The following is a 21,373-nucleotide window of genomic DNA, read 5'->3' as shown; positions in this document are numbered from 1 at the left end:
TCTAGAGTAATTGTTGGTTTGATGTGCCACCAGTATGCCTTCATTGAAAGGGTCAATATAATGTGAATGTAGGGCTCTGCCCACACCCATGTATATATATATATATATATTTGTAAAGTATGCAAAATATGTCAAATATATATGTACATATACTGTATATTTTTTGTGCTTTGGGTTTTGCAGCATTACACAGGCTTAAGATGTTCAGGGAGGGCAGGAGCTCTATACTGGTGACATATTGTCCCCGAAGTGTCCCAGAGTCACTCTGAATTAGGGTGTAGGACCCTCCTCATGTCTAATTGGCTAATGATGTAAATTTGATTTTGGGAAAGGGTGTAAACGCCGGATCCGCTAATCAGCATCATGAGTGTTAATTTAGCCGGGGCTTGCTGTTGGAGAAAGGCATGTTTCTCCCAGCCTTAGGAAGGAGGGGCTAGGAAGCTGCTAACATGCTGTCAGCCATCCACAGCGCTGCGGTGGAGCTCATGTGTGCGATGAGCCCCTGTCTCCACCCTGTGCACCTCTGCTTTCGTGCTTTCTCTGTCCCTTTCTACATCACTCCTTTCGTGCCCCCATTCCCCCCCCCCCCACCCTCCCACTTACAGTCATAACACAGCAGGTGGTCAGGCAAGCTTTCGGTCTCACGCACTCGCACACACTCGCACACGCGCATGCTTATGCACTCACACACTCACGCACTCACGCACACAGGATCAGCAGTTCTACTCATTAGTCTTTTAGGCGCATTATCACTGCGTTGTTGCCTTTGACTCTGTATTTCTGACCAGGTGTTCCACGTACTGTGGGGTCGGGGTCTCTGCAAAGCCTCATAGTGCAGTGGGGGTGGGAGTGACCCCCCTGAACTGGGGATTTGACCCCACAGCAAGATCTGGCCTCAGGACTTCAGAGCCACAAGGTGCCCCCCGCTGGTCTCTGGTGTTCCATATATTTATATAGCACCAAATCAGCATTTGTTTGCGTCAAGCCACCTAGCTAGTCTTTCCAGTTATCATGCTTCTGTTTGTAGTGGAAACTGTTTCACAGAGCAAATAAATGCTCTCCCACATAAAATAAACAGCAAGAAGGGCCTCACGTTCCGCTTATGTGTCCAGCGTGTGTTTCTATCTGGACGCTGTCTTCTTTTGCATTTTATCCTTCTTCCACAGTTATCACTGATTTCTGCTTTAGTTCCACAGGAGAATCAGACGGCTTACAGAAAACCGTTGTCTTGCGGATATATTACGGTACTGAATGGTGACTTTTCTCATTGGTTGTCGGCAGTCCCTCACTGCACGTGGAACCCAACATTTGAACAGGAATCAGAGAACATTTCAAGACTGTTTGATATCCATTCACAGCTCGTAAATGTGCTGGAAAGCGCTATTGCTGTCGCTCCTAGGACCTGACCCTTTGTGCGAACTAGGGTGTTAAGCTGAGGGACGAGTGTGGCGTGCCTGTGCTGAATTTGTAAACTCATAATGTGTGTGTGTGTGTGTGTGTGTGTGTGTAGGAGAAGCTGAAAACAGTGCAGCCGGGTGTTACTTGTTTTACTGTATTTCTATTCTTTGAGCATCTGTTGTAACACAAATTCATAACACAGGGTTGCTATAGCATTAGCTTTTCCAGTGGTGATAATGATCAGTCATCAGCCGTTCTCATATTACATTATATCTTGTTGTGTGCTTCCAAGTTATGGATCCCAATAACTGAGGCATCTGTTTGACTAGAATCTCATTTTTATTCCTCCATTTTTTCTATACCATTTGGCATAGTCAATGTACAGATGGTATAAGAAGTGTAGTGGCACATTTGTTGTTGAGTGGAATAGAGTGTTGGCACTACTGATGTTCAGAGTGCTTAGTTCTCGTCTTGGGAGGCCACTGTCCAGTTTGGATACTGTAGGCGTCCTCACCTCAGCATTTGAAAGGATATTTCATCAAACAGTGCATTGGTTTCAATTGCCAATTAAGAGCTGAGGTGTAATGAATAGCTGGCACTGGGTCACACCTTCCACATCTGTAACGGTGTGCATTTAAGACTGTTAGGTGCCGCTGTTAAGGGTTAAATCTCGCCTTGTGACACGATCCAGCTCCAGGAACGCATGTGGGAGGCTTTACGAGCGCTGAATTCGAGATACTTGTTAGTAGTTGACTTGGCCCTGTAAAAAGTGGCAGTAATAGGAGGATCGCATGGACAGTAAAAGGCAGGGTGGGGGTGGGGGGTGTGGGGGTGTGGGGGGGTGCTGGAAGCCGTTTCGGCAGTTAGCTCCGGCCCCCAGTCGCTGTCGTTCAGGGCCTCGGTCTGGCGAGCAGAGTTGCAGCCTAATTAACTTGATTTGTTCCCTTCATCTGGCTCCCAGATGTCAGGCGCTGCGCTGCGCTTCAGGCGGCAGGGTGAGCCAAGTGAGCAGCAGGACCCAGCAGCGTGACTCCCGCACAGCCTGGCACCCCTCACACAGCTCTGCTTTAGCTCTGCTTTAGCCCTCCTTTAGCCCGGCACGGCCTGTTCACACAGCCCTCCTTTAGCCCGGCATGGCCTGTTCACACAGCTCTGCTTTAGCCCTCCTTTAGCCCAGCACGGCCTGTTCACACAGCCCTCCTTTAGCCCGGCACGGCCTGTTCACACAGCTCTGCTTTAGCCCTCCTTTAGCCCAGCACGGCCTGTTCACACAGCCCTCCTTTAGCCCGGCACGGCCTGTTCACACAGCTCTGCTTTAGCCCTCCTTTAGCCTGGCACGGCCTGTTCACACAGCTCTGCTTTAGCCCTCCTTTAGCCTGGCACGGCCTGTTCACACAGCTCTGCTTTAGCCCTCCTTTAGCCCGGCACGGCCTGTTCACACAGCCCTCCTTTAGCCCGGCACGGCCTGTTCACACAGCCCTCCTTTAGCCCGGCACGGCCTGTTCACACAGCTGTGCTTTAGCTCTGCTTTAGCCTGGCACGGCCTGTTCACACAGCCCTCCTTTAGCCCGGCACGGCCTGTTCACACAGCCCTCCTTTAGCCCGGCACGGCCTGTTCACACAGCTCTGCTTTAGCTCTGCTTTAGCCCGGCACGGCCTGTTCACACAGCTCTGCTTTAGCCCTCCTTTAGCCTGGCACGGCCTGTTCACACAGCCCTCCTTTAGCCCGGCACGGCCTGTTCACACAGCCCTCCTTTAGCCCGGCACGGCCTGTTCACACAGCTCTGCTTTAGCTCTGCTTTAGCCCGGCACGGCCTGTTCACACAGCTCTGCTTTAGCCCTCCTTTAGCCTGGCACGGCCTGTTCACACAGCCCTCCTTTAGCCCGGCACGGCCTGTTCACACAGCCCTCCTTTAGCCCGGCACGGCCTGTTCACACAGCTCTGCTTTAGCCCTCCTTTAGCCCGGCATGGCCTGTTCACACAGCCCTCCTTTAGCCCGGCACGGCCTGTTCACACAGCTCTGCTTTAGCCCTCCTTTAGCCCGGCACGGCCTGTTCACACAGCTCTGCTTTAGCCCTCCTTTAGCCCGGCATGGCCTGTTCACACAGCTCTGCTTTAGCTCTGCTTTAGCCCAGCACAGCCTGTTCACACAGCTCTGCTTTAGCCCTCCTTTAGCCCGGCATGGCTTGGCACAGTGCTCACACAGTTATAACTCTAACTGGCACAGCCTGGCAAGGAGAGGCACTTTGCCTGCGTATCTCCTCCTCGGTGTGGCCCAGACGCGGTGCTGATTGGGACGCTGCAGTTAGTGCACTCCTCACATGTTTACCGTATGGATCAGTGTCACCTCCTCCCCCTTCCGTGACGTTAATGACTTTGTTTCCATTCAGCTCGTAAATCTCAACAGCGGTATGGAACAACTTGTGTCCCTCTCTCCCTGTTGAGAGCATCTGTGAATGATGTGTTTCTGAATATTAGAGGATTCAGTAAGCAGGTGATTAGACATATGGACGCGACTGTTAAGCATTATTTTTTTTCCTGTTTTCAACAGAGGACCATAGAGCTCCATGGTGGCCCCTCTCTTAGTGCCCTGTGCCTCCTTACTGGGCTTATGCAGGGAGGGTTTTTGGGGGAAAGGGGGTGTTGTTTGTTTGTCTGCTGATGCAAATGAAAGACCCCCCTGTGGAGACCTGCATAATGACAGGCTTGTCCCGTGTTTTCCCTTCCCAGAGAGAACTCGACACCACCGCCACAGTACTGGCCAACCGGCAGGATGAGAGCGAGCAGTCCAGGAAAAAGCTCATCGACCAGAGCCGCGAGTTCAAGAAAAACACGCCGGAGGTGAGTGTCCGTCTGCGAGCCGGAGGGGGGGATTCTGCGAGTGGAGGGGGACGTCTCGCTCGCCGTGCCTTCCCCCATGCTCGGCCTCCACCGGGCCGACTTCACGCAAATCGATTTGTCACAGTTTCATCACAGCACTTAATGGGCTCCCTCTGAATTCACCTTGGAAGGAAAGCCCGCTGCATTGATTAGCCGGTGTCAGGTTTTGGAAAAAAAAAGACGACTTTCCTCTGACGGAAGGTATTGAGTTTGGGAAAACCTGTAATTTGTGTGAAACATTTTACAAGTGATTTCATGTTCTAAACGTATGGGAAACGGACCTCTCTTCTGTGAAACTCTGGTACACATTCATGTGTCCACTGTAAAATGGTCAGCATTTGAAAAGGTTATGTATTATATATATGAAATATTCGACAGGAAGAACATTAACTGGCAGTCATTGCTTAACAATTTTTAATTGCAGTGATGGAAGAGGTTAAACCTTACTTTGTAGGATAGAAATATGAGTAACAGACCAAAAATCACACCAATAAATGCAATTACACAGAAGTGAACATTTTGAAGGATGACAGTGGGAATGGATCCGAACACAGCACTGACTACGGTAGAAAGTGACTGTATTTTTATACCCTGCGGGAATGGCCCACTGCCATGGGAGGCATGCAGCTGAATGCGGTCTCTGGAGCTCCAGCAGGACGGGATCACTCATCTCCACACCTCTCTCTTCTGTAGCCTGTGTGCTTTATCCGGCCCTTACATTCTGTGGCAGCAGTGGAGGGAATCGCAGTGGGCCATTTCTGTACACTCTCGGGAAAAATGAACCACCAGTGCAGAGGGAAAAAAAAAAGAAATGTACAGATCAAAATTGCACAAGAGTATGATTTCCTTTGGTAAGTTTCCCAGCTAAAAGGAGGGCTTGATCGTGCTGTGTGGACATGTCCAGCAGTCCCACGCTTTGCTTTTATTTGTTGTCTGTTACCAAAGCACTGTGTCCTTTTGGGGGGGGGAGAGGAAAGAGGGAGTCACCTTGGGTATCAAGCCTTTCTTTGAAGTTAAAAAATGTGTAGAGGCTCCTTATTGGAGCGCTTCTGCTGTATGTACACAGACCTGTTTCGAGAAGCTGCTAAGATAAGCAAATTAAAAAAAAAAGTTGACTCTGCAACACTTTTCAGGGAGGTAGTGTTTTCTGCTTCCACGGCCCTTCCTGTGCACGCTTGCGAGCTATATTCAGTCATATTACATATTCATATATTCTGCTGTTGTGCACATGTTGCAGCGCAACTTTCCCAATGATGAGGGGGTCTCTTTTGGACAGAGACTCCCTGACTGCATGCCAGGGCTGTGTCCTGAAGTTCACCGGCGAGAGGGCGGCCTGTGAATGCGTCCGCAGCCATGCCGTTATGAGTGATTTTTCTCCGTGGCAGATGCTAATCCGTTGTGACAGTGCGGCGCTGGCCATGAAGCGGCGGCTAGCCCTGGAGAGCGGGGCCTTTGTGCAGGCTTGACCAGAGAGGCTATTGGTATTGATTAGCCACTGATGGACCCTTTCATTCTGAGGCTGCCCACTGGGACAGCTCTCCAGGACAGGTCATTGACATCTTTGTGGTCAGAGATGGAGACATCAGGTCTAAGCTCCCCCCCACCCCCCCACCCCCCCCGGGTCCCACAGGCATGGAGGCCGAATGCGCTGCGTCAGCAGTAGTCCACCTCGGCTCATTTCTGACTCCACGGTCCCTCTCTCTTTCCCTCTCTCTCTTCCTGATCAGGGGCGGAGACTGCGCTGCTGTTGGGCACAATAACTTCCTGTTGGCCGGTGGGGAGGGGAGTACTGATGGTGGGGGGGGGGGGGGGGGGGATGGCGGAGGTTAATTTCCCTCTCGTATTGCGTAATGGCAAAGTTTTGAAAACGCTAGCGCAGGGAAACTATGCGGTACTTATCACCAACAAATACATTTTAATCAGGATTATACAGGTCACAAAAGCATGCGCTTGTGTAATTGACTGGAATGAGGAATGAGGGCTGTCAGATTAAGCAAATGGCTAGCAGGGGAGAACGTGGGGGAGGTGGGTGGTGCGATGCAGGAAGTGGGAATCATCTTTTTTTTTTTTTTTGGATAAGGAGTGTTCCAGTGCAGATGAAGAACGGTCCCCCCCCCGTGCGTAACGTTCAGAGAGCTCTTTCTCCTGCCTCCCCTGTCTGTGTGGCCATACAGCCGGAGGAGAAAAAAGGCCTGTGTGATCTCAGGCTTCCTCCCCTCTGGGCACACTGGAGATCTGTAGCTCCACAGAAAGCCCGACTTCAGAGTGGAGGGCAGTGAGGCCCCACTTCAGGTTGTGAAAGTGGTAGCGTTTTATTCTTTGTCAGAGCGAGTGAGGCACTTTGAACATCTCTGACCCACCTTTTTGGGGGTGTTACAGTGCCAGGTGCTTTTAATTAATTTCACAATGAACTGTGGGAATGACTGAGGAGTGGTGAGTGCTGAAAACCTAAAGGTCCGCTTGTGGCCGCCTGCTACGAGCTGTGAGAGGGAGCAGGCTGGAAGGACCTGTTTCAACTGCTCTCTGAAGCAATTAAGACATTTATTCGCAGTCTGAGCATTAAAAGGATGGAATTTCATCATGACAGATACCATATTGTCTTTTTTTTTTTTTTTACGTAGTCAACTGTGTCAGTATGTAATAACTACTGATGTTTGCGAACTTAATCCCATCTCAGCCTTACTAGTGAACTTTTGGGGTAGAGAAGAATGATGGCGTGTTTGGCCTGTAGCCAGTCGAATCACGCCGTGCTCCTTTTCTCCCAGTGCAGTCTTTGAATGTGGCAGCCATTGTTCACCTAGTCTACAGGAAAATTGCTGCTGTCTTCTACTCCCACTACCCCCCTCCCACCCCGGTTCTTTCCTTCTTTGTCTTTGCACATTCCTCGCAAGTTACCACTCTGTAAAGTGTTGATGAATAAATGGAAAATAAAATCCTGCTTTGTCTCCGACTCCCCAATAAATCAGGCGTCTTTTCCTTTTAAAATGTCCGGGGTTGCAATTTATGTTTGAGCCTAATAACCCGTTACTATATTAATCGTGCCGGGGCTTTGGCTCGGGAGGCTGTGTTCTCGGGGAGTCTCGACTCCTCTGCCCGGAGTGGAAGGTACAAAACATCAAGGGTTTCCGGGCCGAGGGGAGGGGGGCGTTTCATCCTCTCTGGCTTGGAGCTGGAAATGTACCGTAATTACCGCCGAGTTCGCCGCGGTGCTGAGTAACGCTGCTCAGTGTAGCGTTCCCGCGTCCCCGTCGCTCTAAAACTGTCGTCTCCTCTTGGCACTCAAATTGTCACCCTTTCACTGCCCGTAATGGCGGTTCGCTGGTTGCCTGCCAGCGTTGTAGCTTCATCTGCCGTAGCCCACTCAGTGATCTCGAGCAGAGTTCATTAACTTCCATAGCCGTGCATACAGATAGCCTCCCTTACCTGGCATGCTTCAGGCCTGATAACAGATTGGCTGACAACTGAGACACAGAGGCAAGAGCAGTCGGAGGCAGCAGGCGACTCGCCCACTCAATCCACACAGCAGGCTTTTCTCAAAGGCCAAAGGTTATTTCCTTGGGTCGTGATTGGCTGTGAAACTAAGGCAGTCGGTTACAAAGATCATCCTACATTAATGAAATTTTACCTGTGCCATAACTTTGTTTCATGTCCATAGGATTACATGAGAGGATGGTGGTGGAGGTTGGGTGTTTATATTTTAGAAAGTACTCGGTAAACCTTACCTTATCGCTCCTGTTAATGTTGCAGGGGGAATGTGTCATTTAAACATTTCTGTGGAAAGGCACAAAAAATACTACCGCTAGCTGGTTAGCATAGTCAATCTGGGTAGACTATCAACCTTTGGTCAGACCTGCCAAACAAGTGGTTATGACTGTCTTACCAGGTAGAGAGCAGTTGGCTAATTTAACTGCCTAAATAAGCTGCAGTTCATCTATTGAAGTTTAAGGGCTTTATTTGGTCTTTATCACTCTTCTGTGTTGTGAGCTATCCATATAATTTAAGATAACAAACTGTTTCCTGATCAACTAGTACTAGATAACACTGTTGTCTAGCTTGCCGGCTTTTTACAAAAGCCGGCTTTTTACAACAAATGTTGTTGAGGTTAAAATTGGTAAGTAATATTGATGGCTTATGATTTGCCCCTGATCCCCTGTACCATGGGCTGGCCAGCTGAAAGTCATGCTTGCAGTGGGATGGTATGGAATGGCATCCAAAGCCGTGACCCTTGTCATGACCTATGGTCATGTCTAACAGTCCCACTTTCTTATTGACTCTAAAAATTCATCCTGTGTCCCCCTTTCTGAGTAATAGGGTTAATAGTGAATAAAACTGTGAGATTATTCTTCTGTGTAATGGCAGCAAATTCCAAAAAAAAAATTCAGTCCTAGGAGAGGAAAATCTTTTCAAAAAGAAGCGTTTTTTCCTCTTCTGTTTTTTTTTCTGGTAAATGCCTTTTACTTGCACCTCTCCAGGGTGTCCCATTTAAGAAGCAGAGTTCAACATCTGAACCCCTGTCCACTCATCATCGAAGTCTATTTTTCTTCACCCTGGACATCCATAATTTACAATGAGTGCTTTTAGGAAAGTGTGGGTACAGAAACCAGATGTAGAGTGAGAGTGCTGCTAGATCCAGCTGTCAGCTCTGCCCAAAGATAGTGTTACCTGCTGACAGGGACTGCTTAACTGCTCCTAAAACAGAGAGGCTGACTCAAGACCACTCTCGCATCAATTGCCCAATGTCAGATGACGGCTCAGTTTGATTGCACCTTCCCACTCCCCCCATGGAATGCCACACGAACAGAAAATGCGCTTTTTTTTATTTGTCTAGCTCCCACTGGTTCAACAGATGTTTCTGTTGCGGCCCTGAAGGAGGTAGCTGAGCGTGTCCAGGGCCCACACCTTTGCAGGCCCTTCACCTCAGTGCTCCGGTGTGGAGGGAGGTGTGAAAGTGCTGCTGGGAAGAGTGTCATCAGTGGCAGACCGTGTCCCACACACTGTCAGCATGTCTGTCCCTCAGTACGTGAGCTCAGCTCCACACCTCCGTGCTTCGTTTGCAGGTGGCTGTCTGAGCTGCTTCCGCAGCCATTTTAATAAGGGCCTAGTTGTTCCTTCCCGTGCCTCAATAGTCTTTAGCGGCTACATATTCTGAGTGGAGCATCTGTAAGATGCATTGATAGCTCTACATTGCAGACATATTTGTTGCTGCTCTTTACCACATGGTAAATACTCCTTATTACTCAACATAAATTGGCCTTTGATAGAAACCGGATTCATATTCATGGGCAGCCAAACCCCATTTGCACGAGCGTTTATAACCCATCAGAACCTGTCAGAATGATTTCTGTTTTCTGTATTAATGAAATGTGCAAGGAGATTACTGGCAGAATTCTGTCAGAAGTCCTGTTCATTAAAACCGTCCTTTAGGAGATGGAATATTCTGTTGTGTCTCGGAAAACGAGAGGTTTTTTTTATCTGCGGTCTTCCCTGCCGGTGTTTCTCGGGAAGAGCGCTGGTTTGAAAGGATGGGTTGAGGAGTGATCTCGGCGGCTGGTGCCGACTCGCTGAGCCCTGTCTTCCTCTGCCAGTGACCCGGGTGTCAGGGCCACATCAAGCAGCCGCCCGTCACTGCACTTACCGAAGGACCAGCCGCCCGGAGGACGAGCCTCTACACGCCGAGGGTTTCCATTGGCTGCCAGGGCCAATCAGAGCGAGCCATGAAGTGAGCGCTCCTGACAAACTGAATATAGTAATTAGGGCTGATCCTCTGGCACCGTGCCCACTCAGGCTGACTGGCGTCGCGCATGGTTAATTATAACTCTGTTTGACACGACGCCGGGATATTTACCAGCAAGACGCTGAGAGAACCCAGTGTGGAGACATCACTCAAACAAGCTATTGATTTAAGAGACATTGCTTGCAATCTCCCCAGCCCAGGAATTTGGAAGGAACGTGAAGGAGGGGAGCATTTAGAAGGGAGACTTTAACTCTTATAGGCTCGTACTGGGCCCTGTGTGACTGTATTTTTTTTGTTTCGGGGGAGGGAGTGGGGCAGGGGGTTGGGTGTGTCATCTAATGTCAAGTAATGCTAGCGGGAGGTGTGATTTCCTCTGTATCTGATGTCATTGGCCCTATATCTGCATATAGCTGATGTCAAGCACTGGCCAGGGGCCTTTCATATGGAGTCTGTTACTCAGCTGTGAAGAGGGGATTGATGGGATAGGTTTCAGAACAGGAGCTCCCCACTCCACCACTGCTCCTTTTGCAGGCAGGGCAGACTGATCGCTGCCTTCGGTCGTGGCGTGTATGTGCAGAGCTGTTGGTTCTCCCGGCGTCTCGTCTGTCTGAAGTGTGGGTTAAAGTGTTACGGCATCGCTGCGAAGCAGTCAGGCCCATTAGAGAGAACGGTCCGCCGCGGTGACCTCGGTTGAATGTCCTCCGTTCTTTCTGTGAAGAAGTGCCTCCCACGCTCGGCTGTGAATCCGAATTCGCCACACTGCAGATCTCCTCGGAGAAGTGAAAAGAGGTGGAGATTTTGCTGATAACCCACCCAGGCCTCGAGCGAACGTTCCCACGCCAGTCTGTTTGGTGTCTCACATTTCCCCTGCTCGTCCCCTCCCTGCCCTCATGTCTCACTGACAGGGGTAGTTATTGTTAAAGTCTTTTTAGCCTGGCTCATTCTGAACAGGTGGACGCGTTCACTGTCACCTTATTTTGTTTTACCTCCTCACATGGAGTAGAATTTAAATGCATGTCACATACCATGCATTCAGAGGTTGTAGCCTACATGACGCAGCAGAATGGGGAAATTCATACCTGGCTTGTTCTGCTATAATTGAAAATTTGAAAAGAAGAGAGATTGATACAGTTGTAGACCTTGTGTACATTCTGACAGAAATGACCTTTATGATCATCAACCATCAGAACATCCTGTTGCATGGTAATCTCTGGAGATGATCAGTGAATGTGTTGCAAAGAGTGTGGGTCTGTTCCATGCATGTTGTGGCATACAAAGGATTCCTCTTAGTGCAGTATGGCAATGGGAGAGCAAGGCCATGTCCTATGCATAATCTGATGTGCAAAATCCCAAGTCAACCATACTGTAAATGAAAATAAATAGAACAGAAATAGAAAAGACGTTACAGCTTTTAGGCCCCATAGGTGCTGACCTTTATGTCAGAGTCTGTGTCAGATGAAGATCATTCTGCAGCTTTTCCCAGAACACTAGAGCTATCTGAGCAAAGTCTCCGTGTAATAGTTCATATTACACATATGCCATGTGTCTGTGTGAATAAGCATAACTGATGGAAGGAAGCTACAGCAGGATCAGTGGTGGGCCCAAGACCTTCCATCTGTAAAGGGTATATCGTAGGCCTGCTTGCGGAAGCCATGGAAACGACCCTGATGATTCCATGTTAAGGTTTTTTAAGTTCACTGGTTTAATGCACTGGTGCAGTACATATCTGCCTAAAGGATTTGGTCCATCTGGCGTGCTAATGCTGGTTTGATGGTCGAGCGTAACTGACAGCACTTGAATGCATGCCACGTCTTCCTCTGGGCTTTGTGATTAGCTCCTTTGCGGAAAAGCCTGTCTGGGCTGCCTCAGTGTGGAATGCCGTCGGGGGCGAGGAAGGCCGTCCTCGCAACGGCCTGCTCCTCAGGCATCAGTGGCCCTTAATTAAACGGGCCGTTGCGGTGCTCTCTATGTGTACAGTATCTCATGGGCTGTATCCTGATTTTGACATCTCCCAAAATGTCTTTGCATGCATTGGCCGCTTTTTTGCTGGATGTGAAGTAGCACATCACCAGACTCCATCGCCAGTGCTGGAACTCTCTACCATCATACATCTGTTGGTTGCGCATTAACAGTAGCTTATTTGTCGGACCAGAAGAGGAAGTAGTGTGATACACTCTCACACTATGCTCTACACTTACACAATGTAAAGAAGAACCGGACCTCATGCATGTCTGATGTCACACCACACTCTTCCTCCTGTGAGTTTTATGTTCTCATTATCTTCCAGGGGTAAAAATGAACACTGTTTCTCAGGGGAAGTTTCTTTTATCATTTATTTGTTAGGCACATGCCTATATCATATATACCATATCCAGGGCATCTTACACAGTTTGCATTTTATGCATTTTAGTAAAGGCTACTACAGCAGTGGGCCTCCATGATTTCAACCTGTAGCTCCGTTCCCTAACCACAAGCTATCCTGCTTTGGCTCCTTATTAGCAGCTTCAAACAGGAGTGCAGTAGAAACCATGCAGTCCCTCAATACTCTACAGTATTGAAAAGTTGTGTTGTGCCCATCTATAAACTGTTCCCTTCTCCCAGTTAAAGTCTGTGGTCAATCAAGGCTGGCTTATTCATGTGCCAATTTTGCCATGGAAAATGGAAGGTAAACATTCAGGTTCAAAAGGACTGGGCACAGCTATTTAATGAATATGAATTAAGCTTTTATTCATTTTAATGAATGTTCTGCTTTCACCGCCTTTTCACAACCAATGATAAAATGGCATTTATTTCGGTAAGACGAGGCAGGTTCCGTGACCTCAGTTGGCATTTTTTGATTTCAAAGGTCAGCAGAACCTTCAGTTTTGCATTTTTATGGTCACCGTCTATTTAGTCCTGTTAACCGTTAGTCATGGTATTTTTGCAGATGTTTTTGCAATGTTTTTGAGTCCCTTAATGCTTTCCTTTCATCTGTATAGAGGCAGGAACCCAATGGTATTGAACCATATGTATTGATGCTTGGCATTTGCTGTTGAATGATGTTTGTTTACTCGGAAAAGTCTATTCTGCTTTTTGACTAACAAATTGTGACTGTGTCAAACAGCAGCAGACATGTAATTGGATAGGGAGCAGGTATTCTCTCATGCCAGAATGGAGAAAAAACATTGAAAATAACTTAAAAGGGGCCAGCCCCTCCCCCAGCACCCCTTTAATGGAAGGATTTTTTCTTTTTCTTGATTACAAGTCTACAGATTCTTTCTTTACATGTCATAATGCAGGTGGAGCCGTAAAGCACATTGACTTCCTTGGGCGAAACAGCCGCTTGTGTTGTGGCATACATTAGTATAGTTCTAAGACTTTACCCTTTACACAAATGAGAGAAAAGCAACGGCAGCCATTTTACTCCGACCTGGTCTCACCAAACAACAGGCAACCCTGAGCTTTTCAACACTGCGCTCAAATGAAGCAGACCTCCGGCACAGGCGGGCTCCACATCTGATGATTTGGGTGGAATTGGATACGCGCTTCCTCTGATCCGGGCGCGGGACCGGGCTCGGGGGTCCCTCTGGAATTCGGTGGGTCGTCCTTCTGAGCACGCAGAGGGGGCCGGGCCATCCGTCTTCCCGTGTCTGCGCTGTCGGCAGCAGATCCGTCACGGCTCCCCCCCGTCAGCCAGGCGGGGTGGACTTGTGTGAGCTAGCCCTCGGTAGCCACAGTGCTGCCTTGCAACCTGGTATTGTATGTGCAAACACTGGCTCAGTCACTCAGTGTGTGTCTGGTCTTCCTGCCATCTTCAAACAGAGAAGAACATTCATTGAATGCAGTTGTACTCCATCTTTCACCATTTGAACCTTTGTATGCATCTGCATACATTTTTAGGCCTGCGCAGTGAAGATCAGGCTCTTTAGTCTCAGACCACAGTCTCTCTGTGGGGAGGGGGGGTGTGGGTTTTCAGGAGAGGGGGACAGGTTTAGGGAGCTGGAGGCTTGCTGCTATCCATCGTCACTTGGAGCTGGAAAGCACACTCAGGATGGTCCCATAGCCACTGCAGGGATGTGTGGCAGTGTGCTATTTACACAGGATCTGCTTACACCCATTGCCAGCGGGCTTGGCCTCTCTGCTCTTTTCATCACCGCGGCCTACACTGGAGGGCACAGCCAGAAGGATCGCCCTGAGCCGCTCTCACACACCATTCTGTACTGGGTGTCACATCCCAGTCAGACTTCAAATGTGCAAATCCGCACAAACTGTCATCAGGTCGCTGCACAGGGCTTGTCTTGAGGTACTAGAGTTGCAGAGACCTCAACCACATGTATCCTGATGGATGAGTCATAGAAGCAAATGTCTGTGTGCGCAAATGTGCAAGATTTCAATTTAGCGTATGCATTTCATATGAAATAATGTGCCCTTCATATGATGTGCCTTACCTTTTATCTTGAAGATAATAGATCATTATTGTCTTATGACCTTTGTCTAGTAATTATTAAACTAGAAAGGGTCTGATTGATTTTATTTCACATTTGTCATATTTTTTGAATGGGTTGTGGAAAGGGCTTAATAATCAGCTCATTCACAGTAAGCTGGACTGGTTGGCTGGTATTTGACCTGCGGGTTAATGTGTTTTCTCAGGATCTGCAAAGCCTTACCCAGTGCTGACTTTTATAATCTCATATAAATCTTGTCCGCCCAGTGGAATGCGGGCATCACGGAGTATACTGTAATTAGTGATTTCTGTAGCCGTATATCAGAACCTCAGGCTTTCTCATCCGAAACCAGTAGCATGTAACATTGTAACATGGTGTAGGCATAGACAACATGTGTGAATCTTTAAATAAACGAAAGGGTGAAATCTAGAATCAGACAGCTATGTCCGATTCCAGCTAAACATGGCTGTCTATTTGCTCTTTTTGAAGTCCCCTCAAGTCTTAACAGCTCCATCAGCTCACCCAGCCCACCCAGGACACCGCACCAGACCATGTAGTTCAGAGATTACATCACTCATGCGCACACATGTACACGCGCACACAGACGCGCACACACACACACACACACACACCTGAAGCTGAAATTAGACACAGCTGAATTGCAGAGTTGCTGTGGTGTCTATGCAGGCTTTGCCTTTGGCGGCACTGCGGTCTAACTAATAGCGGCTGTAGAGCTAGTGGGTGGTGGGCCTGAGCGGGCTCAAAGCTCTGACCAGGGCAACCCCTGTCAGCACTCCTGGGTCCCCTACCCTTCCACTTCCTCACAGGTGGTACAGCTACAGGCTATTAGCAGCAAACAGGTCCCTATTTTTATTGTTAAAAAAATGCATGACTCAATGTGATTACTGTTTGGACGTGGTTGTAATGGAATTTTCTTCTGTGAGTACAGTAACTCCATTATTATGAATGATAACATTGTTTTTATCGGTGGCCAGGCTGAATGTGGATTTTCCGTAGACTGATGCAATGATGATTCATCAGCAATGGGCTGTTTATACAGAAGATTGCGGGGGTTTTGTTTGCTCTGAAAAACTGCACCCTGTGAAGGTGTATTGTTTCAACAGTTTCAGCAATTACTTTCAGCAAAACTAAGTAACTTCAGTAAGCAAGGGAAAGGAGGTCCTCTTTCTCAGGTCATTGACTGTACCTCTGAAACCATTAAAATCTCTGCTCTCAGATTTGCTGTGTAGACTCTTTCTTTCAGGTTCATATTACAAAATTTAGGAAAATAATGTTTTAATGCAAGATATATTCTTATACTTTCGAGAAATTGTGTGAACGTTCTAAACAAAACAGTCCAACATAAACAGTTAAATGGCTCAACTGCAGTTTGCAGGGGCCCATAGTGCTAAAAGATAAATTCAGTTAGCCGTACTTCAGAAAGTATTTCAAATGCAAACGGCCATGACAAAAGAAACAGCTCTGTCTAAATTGGAAGACCTGTCAGCTGGTGTTTTGATTTCACAAAGAACAGCCATATTTCCATATTTGTCATTGAATGGGTGAATGGATTTTATTGTTTTTTCAGCCATTTCAGGGTTCTAAACTCAGGAGGCATGTTTCAAAATACTGTATGATTAATATTGTTCTTCCATACAGCTGCTGTGTGTAAATGTTCACAAAGGAGAAACTGAATGTGGGTATCTGTGAGGCAGATATAGATGTGTGTGTGAGATTTGAGAGACATGAAGTGTCAGGAAGAGAGAGCGCTGGCAAATGGGTGAGAGTGTGAGAGAGGGATTAGCGAAGGAGACAGAGTGTGTGTGTGTGTGTGTGTGTACGCGCCGCGATCCCTCAGTCCCTTTCTCCTCAGCTTCTCATTACAGTGATGAGTCACTGTCTGTGAATGCAGCCATCCGTGGACGCGAAGAGTGACGTTAATGTGTTTACTCTGTGTTTGTTCTCCAAATTACAGCGGGGCAGAGTGACCTCCTAATGGAGTCCGGGGCTCTGTCCAGCTCCATTCTCTGCCTGCCTACAGTCACTGAAATCACCCTGCTTATTAGGTTTCCTGCGTATGTGTGTGTGTGTGTGTGTGTGTGTGTGTGTGTGTGTGTGTGTGTGTGAGAGAGAGAGAGAGAGACAGACAGATGAAGGGGGATGGAGGTGGGGAGTTGGAGAGTGTGCGAGATGCCGTGAGATGACCTTGTTGTTTTTGTGAGTACTAGGATGTCTTTGGGGGCATGTCAGCTTTCACACCTCTCCTTCCGCTGTTGTATACAAAACTCCACAAAGCGCAAACAAAGATGTTAATTCCACCCGCTTGCTCGTTTGTTCGTTTCGAGGTGAAGCGCTCTCAGGTTACTGGTAAACCTGCATGTCAGGTTTTGGCCTCTGCGCTTTTTCTAAAGAAAGATACAAGGTCAGGTTGTAGTGCCAAGAATAAGGCCAGTTTCCGCTGGCGTCCTTCCTGACCTCAAAAGCACATAAATTTAACCTTGGAAACAAAAAGTTTGTATCTTTGGTTGTTCAGGGTTACTTTTGAAGGCTCATTTAAAATAAATTCAGAGATACTTTCACCCCAATAACATTCATAGGTTACTTAAAATAGATTTATTGAAGGTTTCATATTGAAAAAAATCATTTTAACGGTATAATGGTGTCTTGAAATGACACCAGAGAAATCCAGGCTCACACTGCTAACCATTTAGAGAAATTCCCACTTGTCAGTTATGAAGCCTGAAATGATTAAGCTGACTTGAGTGTATTTTTACCGAGAGGCAGGTTTGCGGTGCAGAGAAAAGTCTGGCCGTTTCTTTGTTAATGCCCCGCGTCCGGACACGGCACCTGTTGTAATCGCTTTCGGCTGCCAAGAAAAATATAGGCGGAAACGGATTTTAAATATTTGGTCCCGTATATGCCGCTCTGATTCCAATAAGTCTTATTTGAAAAGGACTGTAAAAATGGAAGCTTGCGGTGGGACTGTTGAAGGGCCGCTGTTGTCCGTTAAACATTACGCAGACGGAGAGCTTTATTTGCTTACCTCCCCTGTATTTCCAGCCTGCAGCCTCGCGGGCCAGCAGACTGTCAGCGGCTCCGCAGCTGCCCCGCTTTTCAATACGCGCTTGAAATTATGAAAAGCCGATGGTTTAAATTGATGTTTTATGTTGACCGTTGGCTGTAATTCCCCCTCTGAGAATAAGAGGTACTGAGAAACAGATGTTTTTTTTTTCAGCAGTAACACATGGCTGCGTGTATGGCGGGCTGATTGCACCTTCAGCGGCGGCCGGGGGAAGCGTTGCAGTCAGCAGAAGGCCCGCGTGCTTGCATTGGGCCGCGTGCTCGCATGGGAGAGCGCTCTCTCCGGAGTGCTTTTGGGGAGGGCGGGCAGGGGGTTATCCAGTGAAAAGCGCCTCTCTGTCCGCTTTATGTTCCTTTTCTCTCGGTATCCACAGCGACGGGGCCCCTGCAGTCGCCCGGGGGGAACGTCAGTGACAAATGAGGACATCTGATATTGGGCGGCCATTACGTTACTGTGTGCAGTGGACGTGTTCTGTGACATAATTGGCCGGGGGGGGGGGGGGGGGGGGTTGGGGAGTGCGTGTGTGTGTGTGGGGGGGGGGGGTTCTTTGTGAAAGTATATTTTCTCTTCTTTTTAGCTGATCATGCGTTTCATGAACACAGGAGGCTGCGCTTCATAGCCTCTTGCTTTCTTAGTTAGGAATAAAAAAAAACACAGCCCCAGAAGAACATCAAAAGACGATGAGCTGTAAGCTGTGTTCTCCTCACGAGTGCGCACTCATGCACACACGCACAGACACACACACACACACACACACACACGCACATTGTTGTTTCAGAACTATCCCCCACCTCCCCCTCTCCCCCTCTTCCTCCCTCTTCACTGCTGCTCTCTAAAATGGCCTCTCTTCAAAGACCCTTCCTGGCATCTCCACCGGAAATTGCTCATCTGCTCTTGTGAGGCCCTGCCTCCCGGCTGATGCCCATTGGTTTGCTGGCTGTAGTGGGGGGGGGGGGTCGTCCGCGCGCCCGTGTGCATGCACACTGTCCTGTCTGCGTGTGTGTGTGTGTCTGTGTGTGTCCTGCCGCCCTGTAGTACTGTAAATATTTCAGGAGCAGGCAGTGTTTGTTACACGGCACGCTTTGACACGGCTCCCCCGGTGTGTGCTTTAAAACATTCGCTCTGAGAATTACAAATTTGGCCTTTCAACCCCCCCACCCACCCAAGGCTGTAAGCCTCGGCGGCTGCCAGCTCCTCGGCTCCCCTGACGCTGTCACTCTCCCGTGCCTTTGTCTGCTCTCGCCCGCCGTGCTCTCCTCCTCCTCCTCCTCGTTCCCGCTGTCACCGTCTGCGTCTCAGGTTGGAGTGGGCGTCCCGCCTTGTCCCGTTTTTTTTATCCGTTTCGCGAGCCGCACTCCAGCACAGAAGAGAGCCCTCCCAGCGCTTTAAGAATTATGTCTTGTTTAGATGGGAGTTAATTTTGGTGTCTGAGATCACGTAATGGCTGCCGCCTTCTGAGGGAGTTACAGGGAGGAATAACAGTCCCACAAAATTAAGCATTGAGTTTCAAGGTTTCGTGAGGGGCGGCGAGGGGGTTTGCAGCCCTGAAGAGGGTCTGATGTAAAGCAAAACAAATGACAAAAAAGCCGCCGCTTGAAAAGACCCCTTGTTTGTCCCCCTCTAAGGTCTGGAAGGACAGTCAGAACTCAGTTTCTCCTCCCCGGTTTCAGCCGTGGCTGAATAAACATATGAAACCCGGACTGGAGGCAGCGCCGTGAGCAGAGAGAGTCCGAGCTACAAACCCGTCAGTTAATGGAGACCGCGAAGTGAAGGCACTCTGTGTGTTTGTGTGCTGGGCAGGACCAGCAGCTGTCTGAGAGCAGGAAGCGTTGGTTGCCGGGAGGCTCGGGGCCAGCGTACGGGCTGTGTCACGTGAGTCGTGCCCTTGGAGAGGACCCCCTGCTCCTCTCGGTACGGGACAGCGCGCCCCCCCCCCCCCCATCCCTCCCCTCCCCCCTCAGATCTGCATGGCTGCATCCCAGGTTCTTGTCCTGAAGCAGTCTCTATAAATAGCCTTGCAATAGCTGGCTGCCAGGCAGACCTGTTCATCGGAACTAATTGCAGCACAGGAGCTTTTCCTGCGTTTCTCTGCCCTTGTTTTGTTACTCGGCTTTGAACCCTGCTGCCTGTCGTCTTGTTCCTCAAGATGTTATTCGTTTTCAGTTTTCTGTCAGTCTACACTACAAAGGCCTTTCAGCTCGCAGAATTCCTTTATTTCTTGCCCCTGCTGCGCCCCTTTTTGTCACAATCCATTATTACTCTTTTAAAACTGAATCGCAGTCCTGCTTTTAAAATTACTCGCACATTTACCTGCTGAGTGTTTATTTAGCTCCCATATAAACAAGATTTGAGCACTCTGGCCTTTTTCAAGGAGAATGCCTTTATGTCTGAATTGCAATGTAGGCCTGCGGGCCTGAACGTCAGCCCTCAGTCCCACGCTCTACATCTCATCTCCTCTCGGTCTGCGTCTTGACCAATCAGCGCGTCGTGTCTCACTGTGAGTGACAGGGGCCCGGTCATCTCACATTCCCGGCGATTGTGCTGGGTCTCAGGCAGCCGAGGCGGTCGGGTTGAATAAGCCCTGCGAGGTGAGAAAAGCAGTCACCGGGCTTTCATTATGCACGTTGGGAGCACGAAGAGTACCTTTCTGTCACGATTTGTTAAAGTTACGCTTTCGGGCGCGGAAAGCTCCAAAGTGAGCCAATTACTTCTTCGGAGGGGGCGCTGTGAAACCGTCCGAACGGCAGGCGGAGGTGCGAACGGGCTGGCCAGCCGCGGAGGCAGCGGCCGTGTTTTGAGACCTTCTGCGTTTCACACAGGAAGGCAGGGGATCTCTGTGTGGGTAATCAATGCCGTTGCTGGGGTGTGAGCGGACTGCAGGTGGCCTCTGGTCCCAGGGGCTGATCTCATTGTGTGGCGGGGACTTCGACAGACTCGCCGGCCTGGCACTGGGCTCCTTTGTGTGTTACAATGGGAGTGTCGTGACCTCATTCCCAGACAAGCGTCTGGGGCAGGGCAGACGAGGGGGAGGCTGCCCCGTGCCTCCCCCCTCTGGCCTCAGCGCCTACCACACCATTCGACCCTACAGCCACCCCCCCACCCCACTGTCCGTTTTGTCAGGCTTTAATTCTCATTGACAGAAACTTAGATGTAGTACGCTGGCGTAGTCAGGCAGTCTCCCTCTCCTCACCCCCCAGTTTTCTTCTAGCATTATTCTGAGAGCAGGGAGGACTCAGTGGATTGAATGAATCCATTTCTCAGTGGACGATCCGGGTGATGCAGAGGCAAACTCTAAAGCACAGTATATTTATGGAATTTTAATTTTGCTAAATTGCATTACTGTGCATTTTTTTAGCCAGCAAATATTTGTGCTCTCAGTCATGAAAACAATGATAGCTGGACATACACAATCAATTTTTCAGCATATGGATTTTACTAATATTTATTAATGTGAAAATAAATAGCCTACAAAAACTCTTATTCCTTCAGTCATCTGTTCTGTTGTCTTTGAGGCATTGATGCGTCCCCCAGCTCTTTGCTTTTAATGCTAAGAAGGAGGACTGAGAATTATTCGTTACTGTTCTGAACATAGTAGCCTCACCACACACAAACATGTAGGGATGTAAGTGACATGAGTGCGTGGTAGAATTGTACTCTCTGAAGAACATGGGCTCTGCCATGCTGCATGTCAGTCACAGAGTCATTTCAGGTGATGAGAGAGAGGGAGAGAGGGAGAGAGGGAGAGGGGGAGAGGGAGAGGGAGAGAGAGGGGGAGGGAGAGAGAGGGGGAGGGGGAGAGAGGGGGAGAGGGAGAGAGAGAGGGAGAGAGAGAGAGAGAGAGAGAGAGAGAGAGA

The 21,373-nt window shown here is 48.9% G+C and overlaps 1 protein-coding gene across 3 annotated transcripts in view; it reads left to right on the top strand.

The window, feature by feature from the left end:
* The window catches only part of LOC118783237 (protein CASP-like), a 148,624-nt gene that overhangs the window by 35,246 nt on the left and 92,005 nt on the right, over positions 1-21,373 (top strand). For all 3 annotated transcript variants that reach the window (XM_036536998.1, XM_036536999.1, XM_036536997.1), the window contains exon 2: positions 4,130-4,240. In XM_036536998.1, coding sequence (XP_036392891.1) covers positions 4,130-4,240 — 111 coding nt within the window. The remainder of the gene's footprint in view (positions 1-4,129; positions 4,241-21,373) is intronic.

The sequence above is a fragment of the Megalops cyprinoides genome, chromosome 9, assembly GCF_013368585.1.
Source record: "Megalops cyprinoides isolate fMegCyp1 chromosome 9, fMegCyp1.pri, whole genome shotgun sequence".
Taxonomy (NCBI): Eukaryota; Metazoa; Chordata; class Actinopteri; order Elopiformes; family Megalopidae; genus Megalops; species Megalops cyprinoides.
Note: the sequence above shows the minus strand (reverse complement) of the source record. Positions and strands in the feature narration are given on the sequence as shown.